Genomic DNA, 24,753 nt, shown 5'->3' with positions numbered 1-24,753 from the left:
TTAGTGCTTTCTATGTGCCAAAGTCCATGCTAGTTACTGCAGATAAAGTGATGAGCAATGCAGAGCAGTCCCAGCCCCTGGGAGATGTCTACAGTCTATCAGGAGGAAAATTGAACCCACTGTTGAAGACAGGCTCTCCCCAGTGGTTTTCAGAACTCTCTCCAAAATGATCACAACTTTCTATTCTTCTCTTGATGAAGACATTCATGGGACCTTTACAACATATCTTTGTGGGTTTTTTTTCTACTCACAGATTAAAAAGTTGTATGTGGCAAGAACTCAGTGGCTTTTAGTGCAATCTGTCATTGGACTCTGACTTCAAGCTTGGCATAAACTTTTGGCATCTCAAGTTCATCATCTTTAAATGATAATGATAAAAAAATTGAGTGCTTATATCAAAAGCAGAGACTCTTGTCTGCTCCTTAGTTTAGATGTCTTCATGTGAAAAATTGGAAGAATGAGACTGCCAATGATTAAATAAGTTAACAAAGTGAAACCCCTTAAAACAATGCCTAGTCACCATAAATGCTAGTCTTAGCAATTTCTATTATTACTTTTCCAAGTAGGTTGTTCTAGTTATCTAGTTATCAAGAAACAGTTCCTTGCCCAAGACCACACAGTAAAGTTCTTGCTGGACATTCTGATTTCAGAGCAGGAGCTAGTCACTACTACCCTACATACTCTCCATAACAGGGTTATAGGAAGAACTCTACTTAAATAATCAACATTTAATAAAATTTATAATGACAACACACTGTGAACATGTGAGGTATTATTATCCATAATATAATAAGCTATGATTAAAAGAGATATTGATTTCTTTTTTGTCCCAAAGCTTGAAATCTTTTAGATGTACCAGTAATTTTATTAACAAACATTTCTATGAAATTATAGGATTTAGACAGTCCTTTCACAAAAATAAATTTATGTAATCCCATTGCACTTGAGAATGGCAAAGCCAGTATTATTAACTCCATTTTAGAAATGAGAAAGCTGAGGATGGCAATAGTTAAGTAAGTTGTCCAAGTGTTCAAAGATAGCAAATGAGGATGTCTCTGACACACATCTGAACCTCCAAATGCTGTTTGTGCCTTACTGTAACACCCTGCTATTTCTAATGGTTTATTTTTCAACATATGAAAATCTAATTTTATAATATAGCTTACCCTTAAAAATGTATTTATGTGTACTAGTCAGCCTTCTGTTTTTATAACAAAATATCTAAGATAAACACTTAAAAGGGGGAAAAATTTGTTTGGGCTCATGGTTTCAGAAGTTTTGGTCCATGGTTGGTTGGCTCTGTCTCTTTGGATTAGTGGTGAGACTAAACATGGTGGAGAGCTTGTAATGAAGCAAAGTTGCTCACATCATGGCAGTTGGGAAGCTGGGACAGAGGAAAGGGTAGGGTTTCCAATTTTTCCTTCAAGTAACCTAACTTCCTCCCACAAGGTCTACCATTTCCCAGAGTGCATCAGCTGGGGACCAAACCTTCAGTACTTGAGCTTTTGGGGGACATTGGAGATCTAAATCAAAACAATATGCAAATATTAATATATATTTGTGTTACAGTAGCATAACTTTTATTACTTGAACTTATATTCTTTCCTTTTTTTCTTTTAAAGATTGTGATTGCTAGCATCATGTGCAGTTACAACAAAAACGACTGGGTGGAACTCTCCAAAAAGGCTGAGGTAATGGTTTCTTTAGCATATATTTATTTTATTTCTTCTCTCCTATTTTTATTAGCTTTAAATAAAAAGCTGCCATGAAAAATAATACAGTAGAATTGAAATTGAATTGAAAATGTAACTTAAAACATTTCTATGATAATTTGTTTACCCTATGTTTTCATTAAAATGATGGAAATGTAAATTTAAAAGGAATCTATTCTATAAAAGCGGCCCCTTGGATTTCACACACTACCTAAAAATCCTTTATTCTCTGAATCCATACACTCTCTATTTGCATATTAAGCAAACTGTATATTATGATGGATGCCATGATAAAATTTAATTCTACCTTCGAGAGTCTAACTTGATCTTACCTTGCCTTTAGGCAAACTAGTTTGACAGTAGGAGAAGAAATTTTGAATATAAAACTCCTGAATATTTAAAATATAAAAGGTTCATTTAATACTGTTCTCGTTTGAATACAGACATGCATAAAGTGGTAGGACAGAATGCTCCTGAATGGAACACTAGTCAGCGGGTTTTCCATAATATAAATCGAATCTTGCACAAATGCAAACAACTAACCATGTGCCTCAAATTTGTATTTCAAGTAGAAAAATACATACTTAAAATTATATACTTATGTCCATCATGCTGTCAGAGAACCTGGTCTAGACATTCTTAGCTGGAGTTTTTTGCAAATATCTCAGTAATACAGAGGACTGAACCTAATAAGACATTTGAAATAATTGACCGTGCTTTATAAAATATTATAAAACTCTCTATAGTCTTAAAAATGTTGATTGTACATTTTATGTGGATATTTTAAAGCTGCGAGAGGAAAAATTACTTCTGGGACTCAGGGGGGTGAAATTAAACATGATCAGTAATTGGCTTCGTGATCTTCTGTGCCGGGTCCATTTTATACATGTATTTACCTAATTGACCATGAAATCTTCCACAGAGCCCGTGGTTGGCATGAGCTTTGCCAATTTTAAGCTGACTATGATGAATGACTTTATCACATTGTATGCCCCTCTGCTTTTCTGTAAGAATAAAATACTTTAAAAAATTGTTTTCTTCAGTAATGAACATTAATTTTTAAATGGGTGAATTTACTTATAAAAAGTGAAAAGCCTTTAATTATAAACATGTTAGTTAATGAAATGATATTTTCACATTCTATATCTTTCTTTAGTTAGTTTTATTTAATATCATATTCTAAGGTCTCTAGAGCAAAAACTAGAGAGAGAAAAAAAAGAGGAGGAAAAGAATGGAGATAAAGGGAGGGAAAGAGCATACTTTCTGTTCAGTCAAAACAGTCTAGTAAATGCTTTTCATAATTGCAATCTACATATCAAGAAAGTCAGTCTGTACATGATGTCAATTTAAAAAAAAAAAAAAAAAAAACTTTCCTATAATCTAGCCCAGGGGGCTTCACATGCAGGATACATCCTCAGGCCTTCCCATCCCCTTGGAAGAGAGCATTAGCATCATGATTCCATCACAGCTTATGCAGTAGGCAACCAATTATATTTTATAGTCAGTATTTTGTTTTGTTTTTTATGAATACATCCTTCAAAGCAGATTAAAATATATTTTCTTACAATGGAAGAGCCCACGTTAAAAAAAAAATTCAAGCCAAAGTTACTTTACTACCTAGCTTATACACTTCTTTGAGAACAACAGAACGTAAGAAGTAAGATGCCATACCAACACACTAGCATGCCAACGGCTTTAAGTTTGGCACATGACTTGATGTGATGTGTACACTTTAAGTTCATGAAGTCCTACTCCTGATGGTAGATTAATATTTTAATTATATAATAGTGAGTTGAGGAAACCTTATCAACTTTTTACTACTGTATCTAAAACCAGAAAAGATTCATGTGTCATAGCAGAACACATGCAGCTATATGAAATCATGAGATAATGAGGCCTGAGAAACTCTGTTAGAATTAAAATTTGGTTTACTATTTTTGGCTTGTTTCACAAGCCCAATAGGTTATTTTACTATTCCAAGTAGACATATAAGATCACATGGGTAATTTTTAAAAAATGCATCCAAGTACATTTTTAAAACATTAATTTCAACTAAATGCTGTTTGTAAAAGTTAATGTATGCCCAGTCCATCTTCTTTATCATATTCATGCTCCTGAGAAGGATTGGTTTCCTACTAGCAATGACGCCATGCTATGCCCAGCCTTCCTCTTGTATGTGTTTGTAATGTCCTCTCCTACCTTCCTCAGCCTGGTTTGAATAGCTGTATATTTTGAGCTCCATGAAAAAGGAACAGCATCAGGAAAGTTTTACCAGGTTGGTGAAACTTTTGGTGAAATCAGTAGCATGGTTAGGCTCTCCTCAATTTTCTTGGTCCAGGCATCTGGTCACAGATTTTTCTACTTTTCTGTGCATTGATAGCTTATCCCAATTTCATGCAGAAGAAGATTTATGAAGCACATATGATGTGAAAATTTCCTCAGCACACAAACAAAACTAAATAAGAGATACCCTTTGCATTGTGGATGTATTTACAGTTGAGAGCCATTACTGGACGTTATCATATTAGATCTGAAATAGACCTTGAATGCATGTTGATAGATTTTGAGTCCATTTCTTTTTTACTGTGTATTAGCCTAGAAAATAGCTGAGTCACAATTAATGAGAGAAAACTTTACTAAAGAATATAAAACCAGAGCACTAAGAGTGAGGGAAAAAGAAAAATGAGACAGAGGTGAAAGGAAAGCAAGTACAGAATGATACATTATAGACCCTGCCAGAATGTCACAAGGAAATAGAGCCGATTGGGTAATTATGTGGGACAGAGAGTGCCATGCAGAATCATCCTGCCTCAGAGCAGTGTAAAGAGAAAGAGTGAGGAGGTACTTACTGGCTCCTTCCTGTCTCCTGCCTCTCATTGATCTTATTTCACACCACAGAGCCTTACTTTGTTCTGCACTTTCAGCTGTGTGCTCTGCCCATTTAGGCTGCTTCTAGGGAAGCCAGAACCCACACCACGTGGGGCGATGCTTCATCTAAACCCAGAACTGCAGAGAAAAGTCAGATCTTCATGATCAGGCAGGGCACTGGTGCTCCTGGAGCTTCTATTTAGCCAAGAACAATAGACGCTGTGATAAAGCCCAGCTCTCATCTTGAGGGAGACTGTGAAAGCTAACAGAGGAGATGTGGGGATAGCAACAGGGAATGGGGCTTCCTTGGTTGGCAAGTAAGGCCACCAAATTTGGGAAGCTTATAAATTGAGTGTGGCCCAACATGCATCACTACCACATTAAACCAAGTTCATCTATAATAATTTCTTTAATCTTACTCTCAATCAATCCAAAATCTTCTCATGTCTTCTAAGTTCAAAACATATAACATGACCTATAAATCCTGCACAGCTGATCCCTACATATCTGCCCAAATTCACTTTGGGTTTATTCTTTCTGTCTTAGTTCCTGTTGCCTTCATTTACTCTTCTAACATACTACCAACCAAGAGCCGTTTTTTGTACCCAATGGCCTGGAATATTCTCTCTTCCTCAGCCCTGAACCCTGTGGGTAGGTAGGTTAAACCTCCCTGTCCTACACTTTCTGAGATCCTGTTCTCAGTCCAGTGTACCATAAATTTAATGAAGTTTCACTTTCAGGGCTCTTCCTTACACAGGCTACTTCCAAACTCCACACCTAATTTTGTGTTTATACTTTTTCATTTTAAACAATAAAATTTTCAAAAGTATTTAAGCTTCTGTCTCTCCTAAATCTGGATCTACCTTTGTGGTCCTTCATAAAGAGATGAATCATAATGGTGTCCTTGGGCATTACTAATGGTTACCCTGTCCTGCCAGTCAAAAGCATGCTCCTGTGTGGCTCACTGTTAAATCCTCAATTCTAAGCCCAGAGCTTTATCAACTAACAAATACTCATTGAATGAAGTAAAATAGAAGTACAGAGCTCAAGTATTGCTATGTAGCAGACACAAAGGAAGACTAAATGGGGGCTGGGGCTGTAGCTCAGTGGCAGAGTGCTTACCTAGCACATGTGAGGCACTGGGTTTGATCCTCAGCATCACATAAAAATAAATAAATAAAATAAAGGTATGCTGTCCATCTAACCTAAAAAAATAAACATTAAAAAAAAAGAATAAACAGGAAGACTGGCACTTTATTTGGCCCCAAGGAACGTGAGGTGATTAAGATCCACAGCTGAAGATTTTAAGCCAGGGACCTGATGAGGGAATGCCAAGAGTCTGACTATTACTGGGAAGATGGGACAAGGAAGGTTTTTGGAGAGAAACAGGCATCACAAACAGGTTACTATGCTATTGTTAGTAGAGTCTAAATAAAACACTGAATGCCAGGTTCTCATTAATTTTTACCTCCATCAGGGCTAGCAATATGTTATTAAATAGGTGTTAAAGTTAGGGAATCTTCAATAGGTTGGGATAAAAAGTGGACAGAAATCTACAATATGGAGATATGTAGGACCAGTTGCATATAAGTCACTGAGCACGGACAGTAAACAGGAGAGATAGACACCCAGTCGGGAGATAGACACCCGGCTGGAGGGGAAAAGCTTTGAGTTACATTAAATCCTTACAGATTAAGGCAAATGATAGGTAAGCCAGAAATAGTAGTTGGATGAATGGATAATTAAATAGATAGATGATACATAGATAAGATTTGCTCCAACTTTTGTAGTACTAACTTCATTCCAAGTGTTCCAAGTCATTTATATTTGTTAAATTTACATACACTCACAACACTGTAAATTAATACCACTTTTTTGAAATGAACAACTGAGGCAAAAGCAGTTAAATTCTGTGTTCAAGTTCCCACAGTATGTATGTGGTGGTGAAGGGGGAATTCAAACCCATGAAATCGGGTTCCAGAGTCCACTTAATTAACATATACATACCACTTCATACAGATATATGCATGATAAATAAATAATGCAGGAAATTAGAATATTTCCTATGTCACTGCCTTCACTAGGTTACTTTATTTGACAATAACTTAGGTGAGGCAAATAAATTCTGGGCTAAGTTGACTAAACTAAAAAGCTTGTGACTAACAGGAAGCAGAATGCATGCCCAGTTTCAGTTAATTTAACATTTCATGCTAATTCAGCAATTAAAGCTTTTTGAATGGTTATAGTTGCTTGGAAATGGAATTAACTGCCTTTTAAGGTGGTGTGTGCATCCTGTGACAAGAATATTCAAGCATAGGCCCAATGAATGTTCCTATTCTCTTGGACACCTTGAGCAGCAGTGTCTCAATTTTTGAGGCCTAGATGCTCATTATCAAGCCCTTTGGGAGGGAAAAAAGGTATTTGGTCAGTTGATGTTTGTACATGTGTATAATATTGTGGAAATTTTAGTAATTAGTACCTGATAAGATTTGGTTTTGGACAGGTAGTTTTAAAACATTTGGATTTTTATTTCAAGTTTTGAAGCCATTGGTCTTTCTTAACCCACTATAACAATGTCAGCATGGAATAAGTATTCCTAATAATTTATAATAGTGGGTAACAATGCAGGCTGTGGATTCACAATACTTGAGTTCAAGACCTTACTCCCAATTATGAACTGTGGGATGGTGAGTAAATCACTTGGACATTGTATGTTTGGTTTTATCAGTTGTAAAATGGGAGTAATGACATATCCTACCTCTTAAGAGTTGCTTTGAGGATGAAGATAAAACAGATTACAGGCTCAATAAAATATCCTGGCATGCTGTAACCACTCAAGTAATGTTGGCTATTATTATTTACTAGGGTAGTAACTGTGACTTTGCAATGAAATATGCATAATATAAGTATATATACAAATGCCACCTGAGTTTATCCAATCCAAATGTTGAATTGATTTGCTATTCAATGCTGTATTTCAGCTAAATAAAAATATCTACAGGAAATACCTAAAATGACTAAGAAATAATGAGAAAAGTGTTGTATGCTATATAATTACAGTGTAGGATCTTAATTAAGCTGGTAATTCCCAAATGGCATGATTTTGAGACAGGTCATATTATCTGCAGTTTCCACTTGAGCAGCTGAAGACAAGGAAGGTTAATGACTTGCCCAAAGCATCCCCAGTTCCTTTGCAGCAGACCTAGGACTCCAGCTCAGAGTCCAGCAGGTTGTGCTTTATTCATGCTTACTATCAAGTCAACAGGAAGAAAGAAACAGAGGTTTCAGTAATTTTCAAATAACATGAGCATTTTAAAATTGGATTAGAGTAGCAAGAAACCATTTGAGGCCATGCTAGAAAACAGGCTGAATGATCAAATGGGCTTTTAAAACTCTGCATAAAAGAAAGCAAACTCACTAATGAGGAAAGATAGAACAAGAAAGTAGACTGAGAAATAAACTGGGCTCAGTATTACATATCTATAATCCGAGAGACTTGGGAGGCTGAGGCATGAGGGTCACAAATTCTAGGCCAATCTCAGGAATTCAATCAGACCCTAAGTAACTTTGCAAGACCCTGTCTCAAAATAAAAATAGAAAAAAGGTCTGGAATTGTAGTTCAGTGGGTAAAGCACCCCAATGTTCAGTTCCCAGTACCAAAAAAAAAAAAAAAGGAAATAGACCAAAATAGATGGATATGAATATAGCTGGCTGTAATTTTAAATTTGTTGAGCTCATACTTAAAATTCATATATCAAGAAAAACTAAGTGAAAATCTTTAGGCCAAAAGCTTTGAAGAAATAGTATCTGGCTTTAAAAAAAAAAAAAAAAAGATCTGGTATACTTAGAAAACCACGAACTTTTATAAAAAGCATTTGTATGAGGTAATAGAATATTATTGAAGTTGATTCAGGATTCTAATTGGCCTTACTTTAAAAGGAATTTTGATGTTAAAGAAATTTTAGAATCATTTAGTTTATCCCACATCCCTCAAATTGCTATGTTAAATTTTAAAAAAGTGTTTTTTTTCTTAAAATTTTTCACAGAAGACATTTCAAGAATTCTAAGATTCTCCAAGTACTCTGAACTATTTTGTTCATTTTGACAGGATTCATTTGTATACTAAGGAATTAGTGATTTAAATAAGAAGGATTCCTATTTGGATATGAAAGTCAGATAAATCTATTAATAATTCATGTTTCTTAGCATGGACTGTTTTTAAAGGTGATATAATTGATTTTCAGTTTAAAAACTTTTTTTAAAAATTTTACACATTCACTCTAGCTAGCCTACTGCATTTTTCTTTGTATGTCTACTCCTAGTATTAATTATCCAGAGTGAGTAAGAGTTGTTTCTATAAAAATAGAAGCTATTTAGGAAAGAATAAATGTGGTGTCAAACAGCTCTGAGTTAAAATCTGTGTCATTTAAGAATGGGCTTATTGTTGAACCTCCTGTGCTTCTTCTTTTCTGTCAAATAGGTATCATAATAATACATTATGAGAATTAGAAATAACAAATGGAAAATATATAGAGCAATGAGTGGCACCTTCGAAGCACTTTTTATTGCTGATATTGTGTTGTTGTTATATATACCTTAATTTGATAGAGTTAGAAGATATCTTAGAGATCGCAAAATGGAAAACAGAAAAGTTAAACTTGCACAAATGTGATCTTTATTATCAGTGGAGAAAGCATATTGGTATACAAATAAAGCTTTGCCTTTTCTTTCATTTTCATCCTATGTCTTAAAGGCTTCTGGAGCAGATGCCCTGGAGTTAAATTTATCGTGTCCACATGGCATGGGAGAGAGAGGAATGGGACTGGCTTGTGGGCAGGTAAGGACCTCGACAGCTGCCACTATGTATGTCAGTGTGACATAACAGGCCCCTGCATGGATCATTTCTGTACCTTAGGCAAGAAGATGCATGGATCAGATGACTGGCTTGAGACTTCCAGGTCTGCATTGTTTAAATATTTAGTGCTTAAAAAGTGGAAAATGAGGGATGCTGAAATTACAGCAACTATTTAGTTTTATTGAGGAAAATATCACATTATGTGCTTGACAGGAAGTAATATCATAACAAATAGTTTTTAAAAGCGCTGAAGCAGAATTAGCTGATTTCAAATGCAATGTTCTTTATTCATTCCTGATGCTGATCCAGTTTCCCTGGGGCAATATACTGTACAAAATGCATTGTTCGTAGTGATTTTGTAGTAAATGGGGCACAGCACAAATTGCATTTTACATTTTTTAGCATATGATCATTATTCCCTAACTGTGTTTGGGGAGTTGCAAAAAGACTTTGATGCTATTTTTATTTTTGGATACAATAAATGGAACCTTCATGCTAAAATACTTTCAAAAACCAAAGGAATAAAACATGAAATAATATGTTACCAAATAGAAAATGCTACATCTTTATGTAACTAGATACAGGGTTGTATGTTAAGGAGCAGCGTAAAAACTTAATGCAGAAAAATAAAAAATTTAAAAAGGTGAGTATTTTCATCTAATTTTGCTTTTAAGCACAGAGGGAAATGGTATGAATTACCTAATATGAAATATAATTTCTGACAGATCATCTAGTTCTTGAAAGTTTACTTTTATTAGTTCACATCTGGCCCACATCTTGGTGCATAGTAGGTACTCAACTTTTTTTCTTTTCTTTTTCTTCAATCATTGAATTGATTTGAATAAAACCCAGAGGCCATTAATTTGGAAGAACAAAAACTTCTGCTTATTGAAATGAATGTGGGTTGCTATTTTCATATTAGCATTCAGAGAGGTTTTTAAAGTACTTTGTAAATATTTAATTAGGATTCTGAATAGACTTGTGACTTAGGAAGAAATCATTCTTATGTAGCAGCCAGAGAGGCGAGGCTGGGCAAATATTTTTCAAGTATAAAAAATTACATATATATATATTTTTTCAAGTATATTCTCTCTTCCACTCACAACAGGTTACTCAGAAGGTCAGTCACTATGTAACAGAACCATAACTCACAATTACCGAGTGGGGGAAAAATAGCATTATATCTGAATCACATGATGAGATAACAGTCAGTGTGTCCAGATGTGTAATGTGATTAAAACAAAGAAGACTGGGAAGATAACTAGGAGGAAATCCAGAGCAGGATCTGTGTTAGCACCCTCTTCCTATCTCTAGTCAATGCTGTCACTTTACCCATTTCACAGTATGAACCTCAGAGCCAAAATGCTTTATAGTTACATAAATAAAAATAGTTATGGAGAATTTAAATCTATTGACAGATAGTTTTAGATTAGATAGATCTAATATGTTGAGGAAGGATGCATTCTAATATTTGTCCCTTGCCACAAGTGTAACAATTCTTTTGAAAACATCGCCCAGGCCCCAGCTGGGTTTATGTTTTTAGAATAGACTTTGCTCTATGAGCACCTTTGAACTTAACCAGCTGTGAAGTGTCTGGGGTGTATCCTCTCTAGAGAATTATTTAGCCACATAAGTTTTTGCACAGCTTTTAGTTGAATTAGAATGTCAAATGCTAAAATTTTTCAGTCACAGATAATTATTAAGATTTCTAGAAGTCTTAGAAAACATTTGTTCCCCAAACTGTGATGTCTTGGCTGAAGGAAATGTAGAAACATTTCCATTTCACTTCTTAGTTATAATTATAAAACTGAAACCAATTCTTTTTATTGATCTAGTTGAGAAATTTTCTTTTGAATTATATATATTTTTTAATTATCTCATTGAAAAATAAATTTAATCATTTTTGGTCCAACATAATTTTGTATAATTACCTAAAGACATGACTTTCAATATTTTATGTGAAAGTAAGAAAGAATATTAGTGTGATTTTTTTTCAAAACTGCTTTACTAGGACTCAGCTTTTTGAAGTGGACTTACATACATCTGGGGCTTTTTCACTTTTCCCTCTACCTCCTTTTGCTTTGCTCTGTGTACCATTCCCATTGCTTCTTCCTTGCTCCCTAAGTTCCAAAGTCTTGAACACTTGCAGGTTGGTGTTATAGGAAATTTGTGCTTAGTGTTAAAGGACAGAAGAGACATTCCAGATGGATTTGCATTCCATTTGTTGAAAATATCTGGGTGCCCAGCACAGAATGGTCTGCATTGTTAGAGCCTAATCCATGTGTCCTCGAGAATGAGACACTGACATTAGTTCCAAGGCTGGAATATTTATAGATTAGAGACATTTTCTTATATGGTTCAGTTTCCTCTCCAGACACCTGCTATATTTCCTCCTTTATCTCAATTTTGTCACAAATATTTAATAAGCAAAGAACACCACCTTAGTACCTAAAAGATTTTACATGTGCATAATCAGCATAAACTACATACAATAATTGACAAAAGATTATAAAATCTATGAAGAAGAAGAACTATAACCTCTACTCTGTGACAGATAGACCTATAGATTTATGAAATTTGTTGAAATAAAAGCTCAAGCTGACCTTGATAATTTGAAGTGTGTGTTTTCTACTAAGTGAAACTCCATATAAAATCTTACATGCTTCAGCAGTGCTCGGTGTTTAAAGGCACTCTCAGTTTATATTCTTTCTATCTACCATTTATGTCACCTGGATCAAACCACTTACTCCCCTAAAGTTTGTTTCCTTCACTAAAGTGAAGGATTTGAATGAGATGATCTAGAGTTTGAACCATTGTTAATAAATTTGGATTTCTTTAGTAATACTTGAAAAAGGCAATGAAAGATGTTATTTCCCAGGCCTTTGTAGGAATCCCATTGTTCAGTGGTTTGAATATTTTAGGTGTGATTACTAAATAGTACACAACTATATTACTTAAAATTGTTTTAGATGGAAAATTCCAGACTGAGTATTTAATCAAAGGGAAGATTTCCCTGACTTTACAGGCAAGGGCCACAACCAAGATGGTGATGTTTCCGTTAGTATCTCTTACAACTTGCAATCTCACAGGACCGTCCCTTTATTTACATATTCCCCCTGCATAGAATTTCTCAATACTGATATGTTCAATCTAACAGTCTCAGAATTAGGAAAACATATATTGTCTTGCTTTCATGATGATTTAACAAATCAAGAATGGAAAATTTTAAAGGTGGTTAATCTAAAATTATTCAGGATCTGAAATGATTATAATTTTTAATAAGATCTTCCAAAGTGGTACTTCAGTATTTCCTTCCTGATCTGTTCTTTGTTTAAATTTAATTTACACAAACTGTATGTTATTTTTTTCAAAAAGGAAGAAAGAGGTTTTGTTTTGTTTCACCATGCCAGTGTATGTTCATGAGGCATTAACAACAAATTATTAATCTTATCCTTGCCAGAGAGCAGATGTCTGTCACTAGGAAGAGAATCCAAGACTAAGTACAAGGACTGCATTGCCCCAGATGTGCTAGAATTTCCCCTGGGAAATAAAGCCTTCCTTCAGCAGCTGGGGTAACAGACCCTCCCTCTCATAGGGCGCAGTCCATTCTCCACAGAATGATTACCACAGCCCTGCTTGGATCCAGTCTCTGATAGAGTGTCTGTGGAGGGGGCAATATAGATACCTCTTTTAAAGCCACAAAAGGTGGCAAGTCACAGTATTTTCTATATTTTTGAGAGAATTGAAACTCAGGAACTTGGGAGTATGAGAAATACAAAAGATTAGAAAAAAGGAGTATGAGAGCCCTACCAGTAGTAAAATGCAACAAACAGAAGCCAGAGTAGCTTCCCTGGCCTTGGGAGGTCCAATCACTGCTGAATTGCTTTGCTTTTTTAAGAAACCTTTTTTGCTCAGACTCTTGGTTCCTCTCATTTCTTCAGACTTAGCCCCTATAAGGTATACAGGTGGTGAAATGCCACATGGTATTACATGTGATGTTCAGTCTGGCTCTAGACAGCATAACACATAGGGGTTGAGGCTAGAGAGCTAGAACTTTAGTTCTGTGTTGACTGGATAAGCATGGACTGGTCTATGTTGGCTTCCATGAGCTGAGCTCCTTGACATTTCACTCACAGGTTTGGAAATCACTGTGCTGTGAACTAGCACAGTCCCCTGAAGAAACATGGGAAATGGATGCATGGTATTAGCTTCTCCAAAAGCGACTGGAATCTGATCTTACCATACCCATGGAATTTATTCTGTTCTTTTTTTTTTTCTTGTGACATTAAAATTCTTGCAGTGCTTTAAACATAAATTATCAACTTGTTTATGAGAAAACCTTTTTGGAATATAGCTTTATGCTATATTATGTTGTCCAACTTTTTATTTGATTTTAATTCTCAGCCATTTTCATAGACATGGGTGCTTCCATAAGTGGATAACTACAGGAGATCTGTAAGAGGCATTACGTAACTGCCAATATTTTGCCTAAAGCTGATTCTCTTAGTTTTTCAATTATAGTTATTAATGTTGGTTAATGATATAAAGTGATTCTACTTTTAAAAAATATAAATTTTTGGTAGAATGTAACATCATATAAATCTAAAAGTATCATTTCTTGGTCAAGGGGTGCTGTTATTCTGTGGCCAACCTCAGTGTGGCTATATAAAAAAAATAATATATAGAACTAAAGAGGCATGTGTCTTGCTGTATGTTTTCAGGAAAAACAACTAAGCGTATATTTTTAAAACTAGTATGGTTTTTATTGTATTATTTTAGAAATAAAAGCATTGCAAAATATTTTAAAATGTCATTCTCAAATGTCATTGTTACCACCACAATGAGTTTGAGAAATATGGCAGAGTTCACTATATGTTTGTTTATTATAGCATAAAGATGAACTAAAAAAGTCATTGGCCTAAGGGTGCAGAGATGGGGTAAGCAAGTGGAGAGGATATGGTCTTAGTCTATGATATCATGAAGAGTTCAGATAGCATGTCATACCAGAAGAGTGTATGTCAGCATGGCAGAGGAGAGACAGGTGGAAACCAAGATTACTATGATATGAATACCAACAATAAATTGGAGGGTCCAGTAATGAGATTAAACTAGTATTGGAAGAACTGGAAGACAGAGCAGTCATGTATCAAAATCTATAAAGAACTCAGGAGTAAAGGAGACTTCATATTAGCAACACTAGAAGAGAAAAAAATGTAGGTTTCGAGCAGCAAAGAGTAAAGGCAGGAGATTTCAAGGTAAGAGAGAGGATAATGAATAAGACAAATCAAAGGGAGGCATAAGAACAACCACTTTTAGAAAGATCTTAAAACCAAGGAACTTCTGTCTTGGAAAGTTTACATACTTCCTGCTGGGGAAGAACCAGGCTTTATGGTATAACCAGTTCAAGGTTTCCAGCTGGAATGAGTGAGCCAGGTCAGGGAGGAGGCAACATGAATTTGCTTTGCCTGCATGCTCTTCAAGTATTGATATTGCTACTTTATGGTTATTATCCCAGTTATACCATATTTTGGGGATTCATTTATCAGTCTGTCAGGTAAATTCAATGAAAGAAAAGCTCAAGAAAATAAGCATATTAAAATAATGACACTTTACAACATAGGAGCAGTAATTGAAGATCAAAGACCTTCTGGTTGTTGCCACCACATTGGACATCCACATTCTTAGAAATCATTACAAACCCCCAAATAAACATAAGGTGGTTCTTATGGGGAACTGCAAACTCTACAAATGCAAAGTCAGTTTTGACATTGATTCCATTGGAGATATGTTATGAGATTATATTTTGTAGCTAACTTTGTTTTTATTCTCTCATCAAAAAATACTCAGGAGGAATATGATTGATATACCTGTAGAAAGTCCACTGATATCTGTGATTCTGGCATTTTGGGCATACTTTCCCCTACCTTTATCACCAAGCTTATATTAAAGCCTTTCTTTTAAATGTAGCCATTCTCATTTTAAATTATTTTAAGCAGAAAAGATTTAAAATGTAAAATATAATATATTTTGTGTACCTTAACAAAATCTATGTATAATAAGACCACAACTAATATAATACTCTGGTGAAAATTTGAAACTTTTTCCTGTAAAATCTGAAACAAGACAAAGATCTTACCAGAGCAATCAGGTGAGAAAAAATAAGTAAATAAGTCCATATCAATACAGGTAAAGAAGCTCTCTCTGTTTGATGATTATGTGATTTTTTTATATATAAAAATTTATATATGTGTGTGTTCATGTAAATATATATGCTTGGAAGAGTATACCATAAAAGAAAAAATTTAGATGTAATAAATGAGTTTAATAAAGTTGCAGGATCAAAATCAATACAAAAGAATCAGTAATGTTTCTATACACTAACAATAAAAATCCAAAAGAAAAAATTTTAAAAATCCACTTAAAATACCTACTAAAAAACTAAAATACATATACATATATTTAATCAAGAAGCTGAAATATCTGAAAACTATAAAGCATTGGAAGAAATTGAAAAAGACACATATAAATGAAATGTTATCCCATGTTCATGTATTAGAAAAATTAATATTTTTATAATGTCTGTACTACCCACTGGACCTACAGGTCCAGTGCAATCTCTATCAAAAGTCTAATGTCATTTTCATAGAAAAGTAAAAAATAATGCCCAAATCCAAATGTAACTGCAAAACAAAAAAAAAAATCCTGAATATCCTAGGCAGTCTTAAGAGAACAATTCTGGAAACATCACATTACCTGATATCAAATTATACTGTAAAGCAATAGTAATTAAAATAGCAAGGTATTTTTATAAAAAATAGATGAGTCAGCAAATGAAACAGAACACAGAGTCTACAAATGAACCCCATCATCTATCTGTTGACTGTTTTACAAAGGTAACAAGAGCACACATTGGAAAGATGATAGATTCTTCAGCAATGGTTCTGGGAAAACTGATATCCATATGCAGAAGAATTAAATTGGACCATAATCACAGCATATAAAAATGAGTTCAAAATGAATTAAAGACTTAAACATTAAAACCTGAAAACTATAAAACTAATCCAAGGAAACAGGGGGCACAATATTGATCTAAGCAAAAATCAATGTTGATGATTTTTTTTCAAAAATTTAATCTTACAAGTACAGGCAACAAAAGCAAAAATATACAAACTGGATTACTTTATAATAAAAAGCTTCTGAAAAACAAACTAAAAAGTAAGAGGAGGAAAAGGCAATCTTTGTATCAGGAAAAATATATTTGCAAGCCTGTATCTGATATGGGATTAATATCTAAAATATATAAGAAACTCAGTTCTCTGGAAAGAAAACAAGCTCATTGAAGATGAATAAGGGAACTGGATACACATGTCCCAAAAGAAGACATCATCCAGGCTCTGAGGCACATGCCTGTAATTCCAGAGGCTCAGGAGGCTGAGGCAGGAGGATTGTGAATTTAAAGTCAGTCTCAGCAACAGTGATGCACAAAGCAACTCAGTGAGACCCTATCTCTAAATAAAAAATAAATAAATAAATAAATTGGGCTAGGGATGTGGCTCAGTGGTTAAGTGCCCCTGAGTTCAATCCCCAGTACCCGCCCCACAGAAAAAAAGACATCATAAAACATTAAGGAAATGTAAATTTAAACTATGATGATATGTCACTTCAAACCATCTTTATTCTCAAACAGAAAAAAGATAGCTGTTGGTGAGGATGATAAATGAAGAGAAGGACCTTTGTACACCATGGAGGGAATGTTAATTAGTATGACCACTACCAGAAACTAAGGAAATTACTCAGAAAACTAAAAGAGAGCTATCATCTAAGTAGCAGCCCCACTTCAGGTATTTACCTAAAAGATTTGAATCAGTTTGCTGAGTATATGGATGCATTGTCATGTTTATTTTAGCAGTATTCACCTTAAGTGTCTATCACAAGGTGAATGGATACAGAAAATGTGATAAATGTTAGAGCATTATGTGAAGGAAAGCAGACATAGAAGATAAATACTACATGCCCTCACTATGCATGAGAGTCTAAAATAACTGAATTCAAAGTACAGAGCAGAATGGTGCACACCACAGGCTGGTGGGGAGTTGGGAGAATGGTGAGATGATGGCCAAAATAAACAATAACTCAATTAGACGGGAGAATTTTTTTTTGCTTTGAGATATATTGTACAATGTTGTTAATACAATGAGTGTATCCTATAGTTCAAAATCACCAAGAAAGCAAATTTCAAATGATCTGACTATAGAAATTACTAAATATTTGAGGTAAGAGATATGTTCACTAGCTTTCCTTAACCACTTTACATGCTATTAATAATCATAACATCACTTTGTACCCATAAACATATACAATTATATAATTTTTCAGTTTATGATTTTAAAAATGGAAATAAAAATTAAATATTTAACATTAAATATTAAATCATCATCTCTATAAAGATTATTGATATAGAATAAAGTGAAATAGAGTTTTCCTGGTATGAAAGATATCAAAATGCCAGACTATGACTTCTTCTCACAAAAGTATTGTCCTATATAAACAAGGTCTGTATCATGGAATGAAGGAAGAGAAAGAAAATGTACTTCACAGCCTGGCCTTCAGCAGGATTACAGGATGCAATTTGCAGCTCTCTCCAGGCCAACTGCCAAGTAGCAGAGCAGTTCTGCTTTATAAATGCCCTTTATGACCTCTTGCACTTTGAGAGTAGGTACTCTAGCTGACACTTGCTATATGCTTACCGTTGACCAGGCTCTGACCCAAGGGCTAATTCATTTAATCTTCATAGCAACTTTGTGATTTATTTTCTATTATAGTCCCATTTTACAGATAGGGAACGCAGAAGCAAAGTGTTTAAGTATAATGTGCCAGGGTTACAGGGCAAGTAAATAGCAGCATCAAGAACCCAAGCCTGGCCATCTGGCTGAAGAGCCACTGCACCTTCTCAAAACAAGAATGTCACAGTGGTTCCTGGCCTTATCAACCATACAAATAATTGACACATAATTGACGCATATTTGTTTGAAGATAGTTCTACCGTGCTTTTGGGGTTTATGGAAGTTCCTCTATGTGGGCTGGAGATGTGGCTCAGTGGTGGAGCACTTGCCTGGGATACATGAGATCCTAGGTTCTATCTCTAGCAATTAATAATAATCATAATAAAAATTTGTCAAAATATTCAAAAAGCTTCTTTATATAAAATAATTGATACAGATAATTCAGATGATTTTTATTTTATGTGATTTTAATATTTGCAACTCATTTCCAAAGTCAATCTCTAACATTTTCTTAAAATCTCCAGGGATGATTAAAATATAGTATGATTGTTTCCAGTTATTAATGTTAATCATCAATATCTGATTTTTTTAAATCCATTTTTTCAAAATTCAAATTTAACATTAGCCATCCCATAAGAGAGGGTATATATGGTATCAGACATTAAGAAACTACACAAGGCAGAGACTAATTATTGAAGAGAAGATGGGTGGGGGCGAGGGAGCCCACACAGGATCCCTGAGTGTTAATTCAGCCTTTCTTCCAATATGGGAACCACTAAATATGCAGGGAGCCTTCCAGCCCCAAAGTGTGCCTCCTGCCCTGCTGCCACCCCCAGCCCTACCCCTCTGCAATGGGGAGATCATTAAGCTGTCCAGGCACTGGGGAGTATTTTCATATAGCTGTTGCCCTTTATAGCAGCCTGGCAGCAAGTGACCATAATAAATTATGCTCTGCTCTGTGAGACTGTGACACAATGCACTGGAGGAACAGCGGGGGTGTTACAAAATCCATTATTTGAAATTTTTGTTTCTTTTTCTTACTAGATTCCATGCTGCTCTTTTCCTGTCATCTTGTTCCTTTTTTTCCTATCTATTGTTTTGAGGGTTTTGTGTCTGACAGTTCTTTTCTACTGTGGGTTTTGTCCTTTTTGTTACCTTGTTTCTGCCTCTGTGGGCTGCCCCCCTTGATACTGTGTGTTCTGAGCCTCATTTTCCTTTTCTGTCATGCAGTCGTTTGCCTTACTTTTCTTTCTCTTTCTGCCTTATTGTCTCATATAATACAGAAAAACAAATTCTCTTTTTGTCTGCATGCTTTTACATGGTGTTATGTAGTTGTCATTTTCCCTTCAGGATAGGTTCACTTCACTGTATGTAATATTCATTTTGGTTCCAAGAATCCCAAACACATATCCAGAAGAGCGCCAAGGCTAATAGCAAAAAGCAACAACAACAACAAAAAAACCAACCAACAAACAAAAAAACTGGTAGAATAGTTTATTTACCAGAATAGCATGGACCTGTTTATCCCTTATAGATTGACTCACACAGAATCTGTAAGTTTTGTTACTAATTTCAGATTATTCAATATTTTCATCCTTTCTCCAAGAGGAAGTTCATTCCAAAGAGGTGATATTTTTGCATTCATCTTGCAAGTTCAACTATATGCTCATTCCTTTCTTGTTCTTCCAACTGATGAGTACAGCCTGAAAAGATAGTTCTGGTAAATGGAACATCACCAACTCAGTTAATTTGCTAGTTACTAGTTAAGCAACTACTGTATGGCAGACCTTGTGCAGGTGTTGGGGATACTGGACACTGTAAGTTTTGTTCCATCCTTTTATGTGTTTTAGTTGGCCCTGGCTGTCATGCCCAATTTCTCTCCCTCTTCTGTGGACACATCACATTTGTTTTGCTATCCTACCTAGAGCTCCTACATTCTATTTAGAGTTATTTAAGAAGGACTATGGACTTTCCTGCCTGAACTTACTGTATCAGATTAGAAAGCTCTCAACCTCATTGGCAGTGAACATCCAAGACTGTGCCAGATTTTTCAACCCCATTTTTATATTGTAGTTAAAAATAAAATCAGCAACCCTACCTCTTATAGCTATGGATTTTTGTCATATTTGTGGCTGCTGCATTTAAATGAATTGCTATGCATATTTACTAAATAGCAGTGCATTAATCAAGAGAGAAATTGAACTCTTCCCATCACAGTATTTAGTCACTTGTTAATTTTTTGTTTTTCTCTCTGTTTGCTTTTTTTCCCTCCTTAATCTTTCTATCATCGTCTTTGTCGTCGTAGTCGTCGTCGTCGTCGTCTTCTTCTTCTTCTGTAAATGTACTTTCCTTAAATTCCATTAATTCTGAATTACCTTTGATTTTCTATTTCTGTCTTTTACCCTGTCCCTCCCTGTGTCTCTTTTTGCTTTATTATATTCCAGGTTTATTGCTGTCATTTACAGTTGTTAATTTGTTTATTTATTCGTACCAAGATTGAACCCACAGGACTTTACCACTGAGCCACATTCCCAGCCCTTTTTATTTCTTATTTTGAGACAGAGTCTCACTACATTGCTGAGGCTGGCTTTGAACTTGGGTCCTCCTGCCTCAGCCTCCTGAGGTGCTGGGATTACACAGGTGAACCTCTGTACCTGACTGTAGTTGCGATTTTAAATAAGAGGTACCATAGTAACTAACTCAAAAATTAGTTTACCGTTTTCTACCAAGAGCATGATTTCTTCTCTGCCTATATTCATTTCTTTTCTACTTTTCACCTCCCTACTGTCCCTCATGTCTCCAAATTTCTGTTTAGAGTTTCATTCATTCCATGATTTTTTTTCTCTTTTCTTGACATTTTGAAATAACTTTTTACTCTATTTGGTTTATTTATTTATATTTTATTATTTGTTCTAATTATTTATACATGACAGCAGAACGCATTTCGACTCATTGTTCACAAATGAAGCACAACTTTTCCTTCCTCTGGTTGTAATTGATGCAGAGTCACACTATGCGTGCAATCATACATGTATTTTTTTAAAGCAAACATCAGTTCCTTTAATATTTTCCAAATACCATGGAAACAACTTCTTGTTTTATTTTTACTAATTGGCCTTTCAGAGTGAACTCTCTAACTTGTAGTTGATTTTGAGCTCCCACAGGACTGTTAGTTATCCTATCAGCTTCAAGATGAAGTAAAATCCTCATGTTAGACTCAGATATGTCACAATTCCAAGTTTAACTATTTTCTGCCAAGTTTGGGGAAGAGAAGACAGAGGAACAGACATAAAGGGCTATGGAGATAGTTGTAAAGTGAATGAGAGATAGCAGACTGATAGGAAGAAAATGTGGCATTTTAGGTCACCTGCACCCATCAGGGTTGTTACAGGAAATATATTTATGGTGACAGAAGAGAGAATGATTTGAGGAAACCTCCTGAGTGTTAGAACTTCATGTATTTCATTATACCAAATGCAATGACTTTTCTATAAGTTTGGGCTTTTATTCCTTTCATTACTGAATGGTTCTACCTTGATGAGACAGTGCTCCTGTTTTACATGCCTTTGACATGAGACGTTAATTTTCAAAATAGGGAGTATTAGTCACTTTTGAATCTCCTATTGCACTTTTATCAGCCACATTCCACTGATAATTTATACACTTGGGTAACTGATATTTTAAAGTCAGTATACAAAATGACTTTGAACAACTATGTCATATATTTTTATTTGTCTTCTAATTTATTTTATCTACAACTCATTATGAATTATTGAAGCTCAGTTCTGAGTGTGCTTTGACTAGTTTTAATTTTAATACAAAACCAGTCATCTTTAAGAACAACCTCTCCAAAAATAAGCTATTAATTTATCTTACTGACCCCCATAATCTAAACTTTTAGATCATCTCGACTATGTCAAAAGGGTAACTGCCTACAAAAGTCATCCATTCTTATATGTAAACATAAAAATGTTATGCACCACCTACATTCCACTATAAATTATGAATATAAACAAAGGAAGTAAGTAAATTGGAGGGTGCTATGATTCGGATATGAGGTATTTCAAAACTCCTGTGTTAACACAGGAATATTAGAGGTAAAAAAATATTAGATTGTGAGAGCTGTAACCTAATTAGTCTATCCTATATAACTATAAGAAGGCGAGCATGGCTGGAGGAAGGGGGTTACTGAGGGCATGCCCCCTAAGTGTTCATTTTCTCTGTGTTCCCACCTTCAACTTCCTGGGCTGCCAAGAGTGGAGCAGTGCTCCTCCACTGTGCCCTTCCACCATGATGTTCTGCTTCATCTTGGGCCCAGAGCAATGGATTTGGCCAACTGTAAACTGAACCGCTAATCCATGAGCTAAAATAAACTTTCCCTCTAAGTTATTTTTGTCAGGTATTTTGGTCACAGTGATGCAAAGCTGACTCACACAGAGAGCTGGATAATTTTTTTAATTATTTTTAACTTTTAGGTGGACACAATCCCTTTATTTTATTATTATGTGGTGCTGATGATGGAACCCAGTGCCTCACGCATGCTAGGCAAGTGTTCGACCACTGAACCACAACCCAAGCCCAAGATCATTTTTTTAATGGTAGTATTCAATGGTAACATTAAGATTAAGAAGTTATTTAAGTAAGTTATTTTGTACTGAAGCTTATGGTTTAATTCCTTCTTTCTCACCATCTGCATCCTAGCTAGTATTGTAATGAAGTTCAACAGGAGATTTCAGTTTCCCCATAGCTTCCTTTCTTTACCTTTGGCCACCTTCCCTATCATTCTCACCTCTGTCCCATTCCCAGCCTGCTAGAGGTCTGGCCTCCAGCTCTGAGACTACTTTCTCTCACTTCATTGAAAAAAAAAAATTCTCATGTGATTTATTTAATTATATTTTCCTTCTCTTGTAGGTGACTTAGCATTTTTCTTGTTAGAATCTGCCTCATGGCATATTTGATTCACTTAGAATCATCACTACTTTTTCTTTTATAGGAACTTATAGGATTGTATTACATTGCTAATAACAAATCACTTTCATTTTTGAAAATGTATTATATGCCAGGAAATATGGTCACGTCTTAGATGGATTGTATTATTTCTCAAACAATTCTCTGAGCTAGTACTACTATTAATCAGATATTTGCAGACAAAACTGAAGCGAAGTAAAGTTATGCAACTTACTTAAAATCCTACAGCCAGGAAACAACTCAGTACAGGTTGTCTGAACCACAGGCCGGTACAATTAACCACTACTCTGTTGCTCCTCTGTGAAGTGACATTAAGTTGTACTATTTGCTTCTAATCTTGATGTAAGAATGATTTTGTCGTGGTATTTTCCTTATCATTAATTCTGATGAGAGCTTAGAAAACAGACACAGAATTTACACCCCTACAGCAGCACAGGTATTCATTCCCATGACACAGATATTTTGATCAATATTCTTCTTGCCTCAGCTTCTTAGCTTCCTTCTGCCAACCAGCCACCTAGGATTATGTCACATTTGTCTTATCTCATGACTGGGACTAAATGCTTTCCAACAGCAAGGTCACTGACCATCTCACGATATCCTTCCTATTACTGGTACACTAATATTTTCCAGAAGAAAGGCCAAAATTTTAAACCCTTACAAGTGAGCCTTCTAGGTTCTTCTGCTCAGTGCGGCAGCTGACCAGATATGTTTTTCCTCACAGTTCAGGAGGAAGGAAGGCAAGACATCCCTCTTCTTTCCATGTTGGCCAAAATAGAGACATCTTTAAGTCCTTCCCAAGTACTGGCCTGTTTTCACAGTGGTTCATTCTGTTTTACATATTTTTGTTTTCTTCATTCACTAGAATTGGGCACCAGGAAAAAGGGTAACTTCGCCAAATCAATAACTATTTATTTTGGAGAATCCAACAATCACAGATACTTGAAAAAATTTTGTAGAATTTTATAAACAATGTTCCCAAAGAGCTTATGATTTTATTCCGAATTACAATTCAACAACATTTAATCCCTTGTTATTGCTTTGTGAGACTTCTAATTGAATTATTCAAAACATGAAACAAAAGGAAAGAGTCGTAGATAGCACAGTAATATTAACAGAATTAGCAGAGTGCTGAGAATTATTAAAGAGGACATTATGTTTGTTAATCGGGCATTTAATTTTGCTTCTGTTTGTTGATAGAAAACATCCTCTTGGAAGGGATTTTCTCAAAAACCTTAATTGTGACAATGCCTTCTTAACATCCATGAATATACCATACAAGCCAAAGCTGTTTGAAACCTAATTAGTCAAAAAGATTCTTCATTTCCATTTTAACTGTAGAATGGCTGACCAGGATCCAGTCAGGTTGGTTTTTAGGATACAAGAGAAAACAGGCTTTCCAGACTGGCTTTAAACTATCGGTAGTACTAAAGATTTTAAATTATTATAGACACACATGCACAAAGCATAATAAAAACTGACAAAACATAGAATATTTTTTCACCATATTTTTTGTAGTCAGCATAATCTTGATATTGAAAGATCAGTGTGAGAAAAGAAATTGAAG

At 35.0% G+C, this 24,753-nt stretch overlaps 1 protein-coding gene across 1 annotated transcript in view; it reads left to right on the top strand.

Moving 5' to 3' along the window:
- The window catches only part of Dpyd (dihydropyrimidine dehydrogenase), a 798,929-nt gene that overhangs the window by 514,793 nt on the left and 259,383 nt on the right, over positions 1 to 24,753 (top strand). The window contains exons 15-16 of the mRNA XM_027935067.3: positions 1,623 to 1,691; positions 9,334 to 9,417. Of these exons, the coding sequence (XP_027790868.1) occupies positions 1,623 to 1,691; positions 9,334 to 9,417 (153 nt within the window). The remainder of the gene's footprint in view (positions 1 to 1,622; positions 1,692 to 9,333; positions 9,418 to 24,753) is intronic.

This window comes from Marmota flaviventris, chromosome 10 (assembly GCF_047511675.1).
Source record: "Marmota flaviventris isolate mMarFla1 chromosome 10, mMarFla1.hap1, whole genome shotgun sequence".
Lineage (NCBI taxonomy): Eukaryota > Metazoa > Chordata > Mammalia > Rodentia > Sciuridae > Marmota > Marmota flaviventris.
This window is presented reverse-complemented; position numbering and strand designations above follow the sequence as displayed.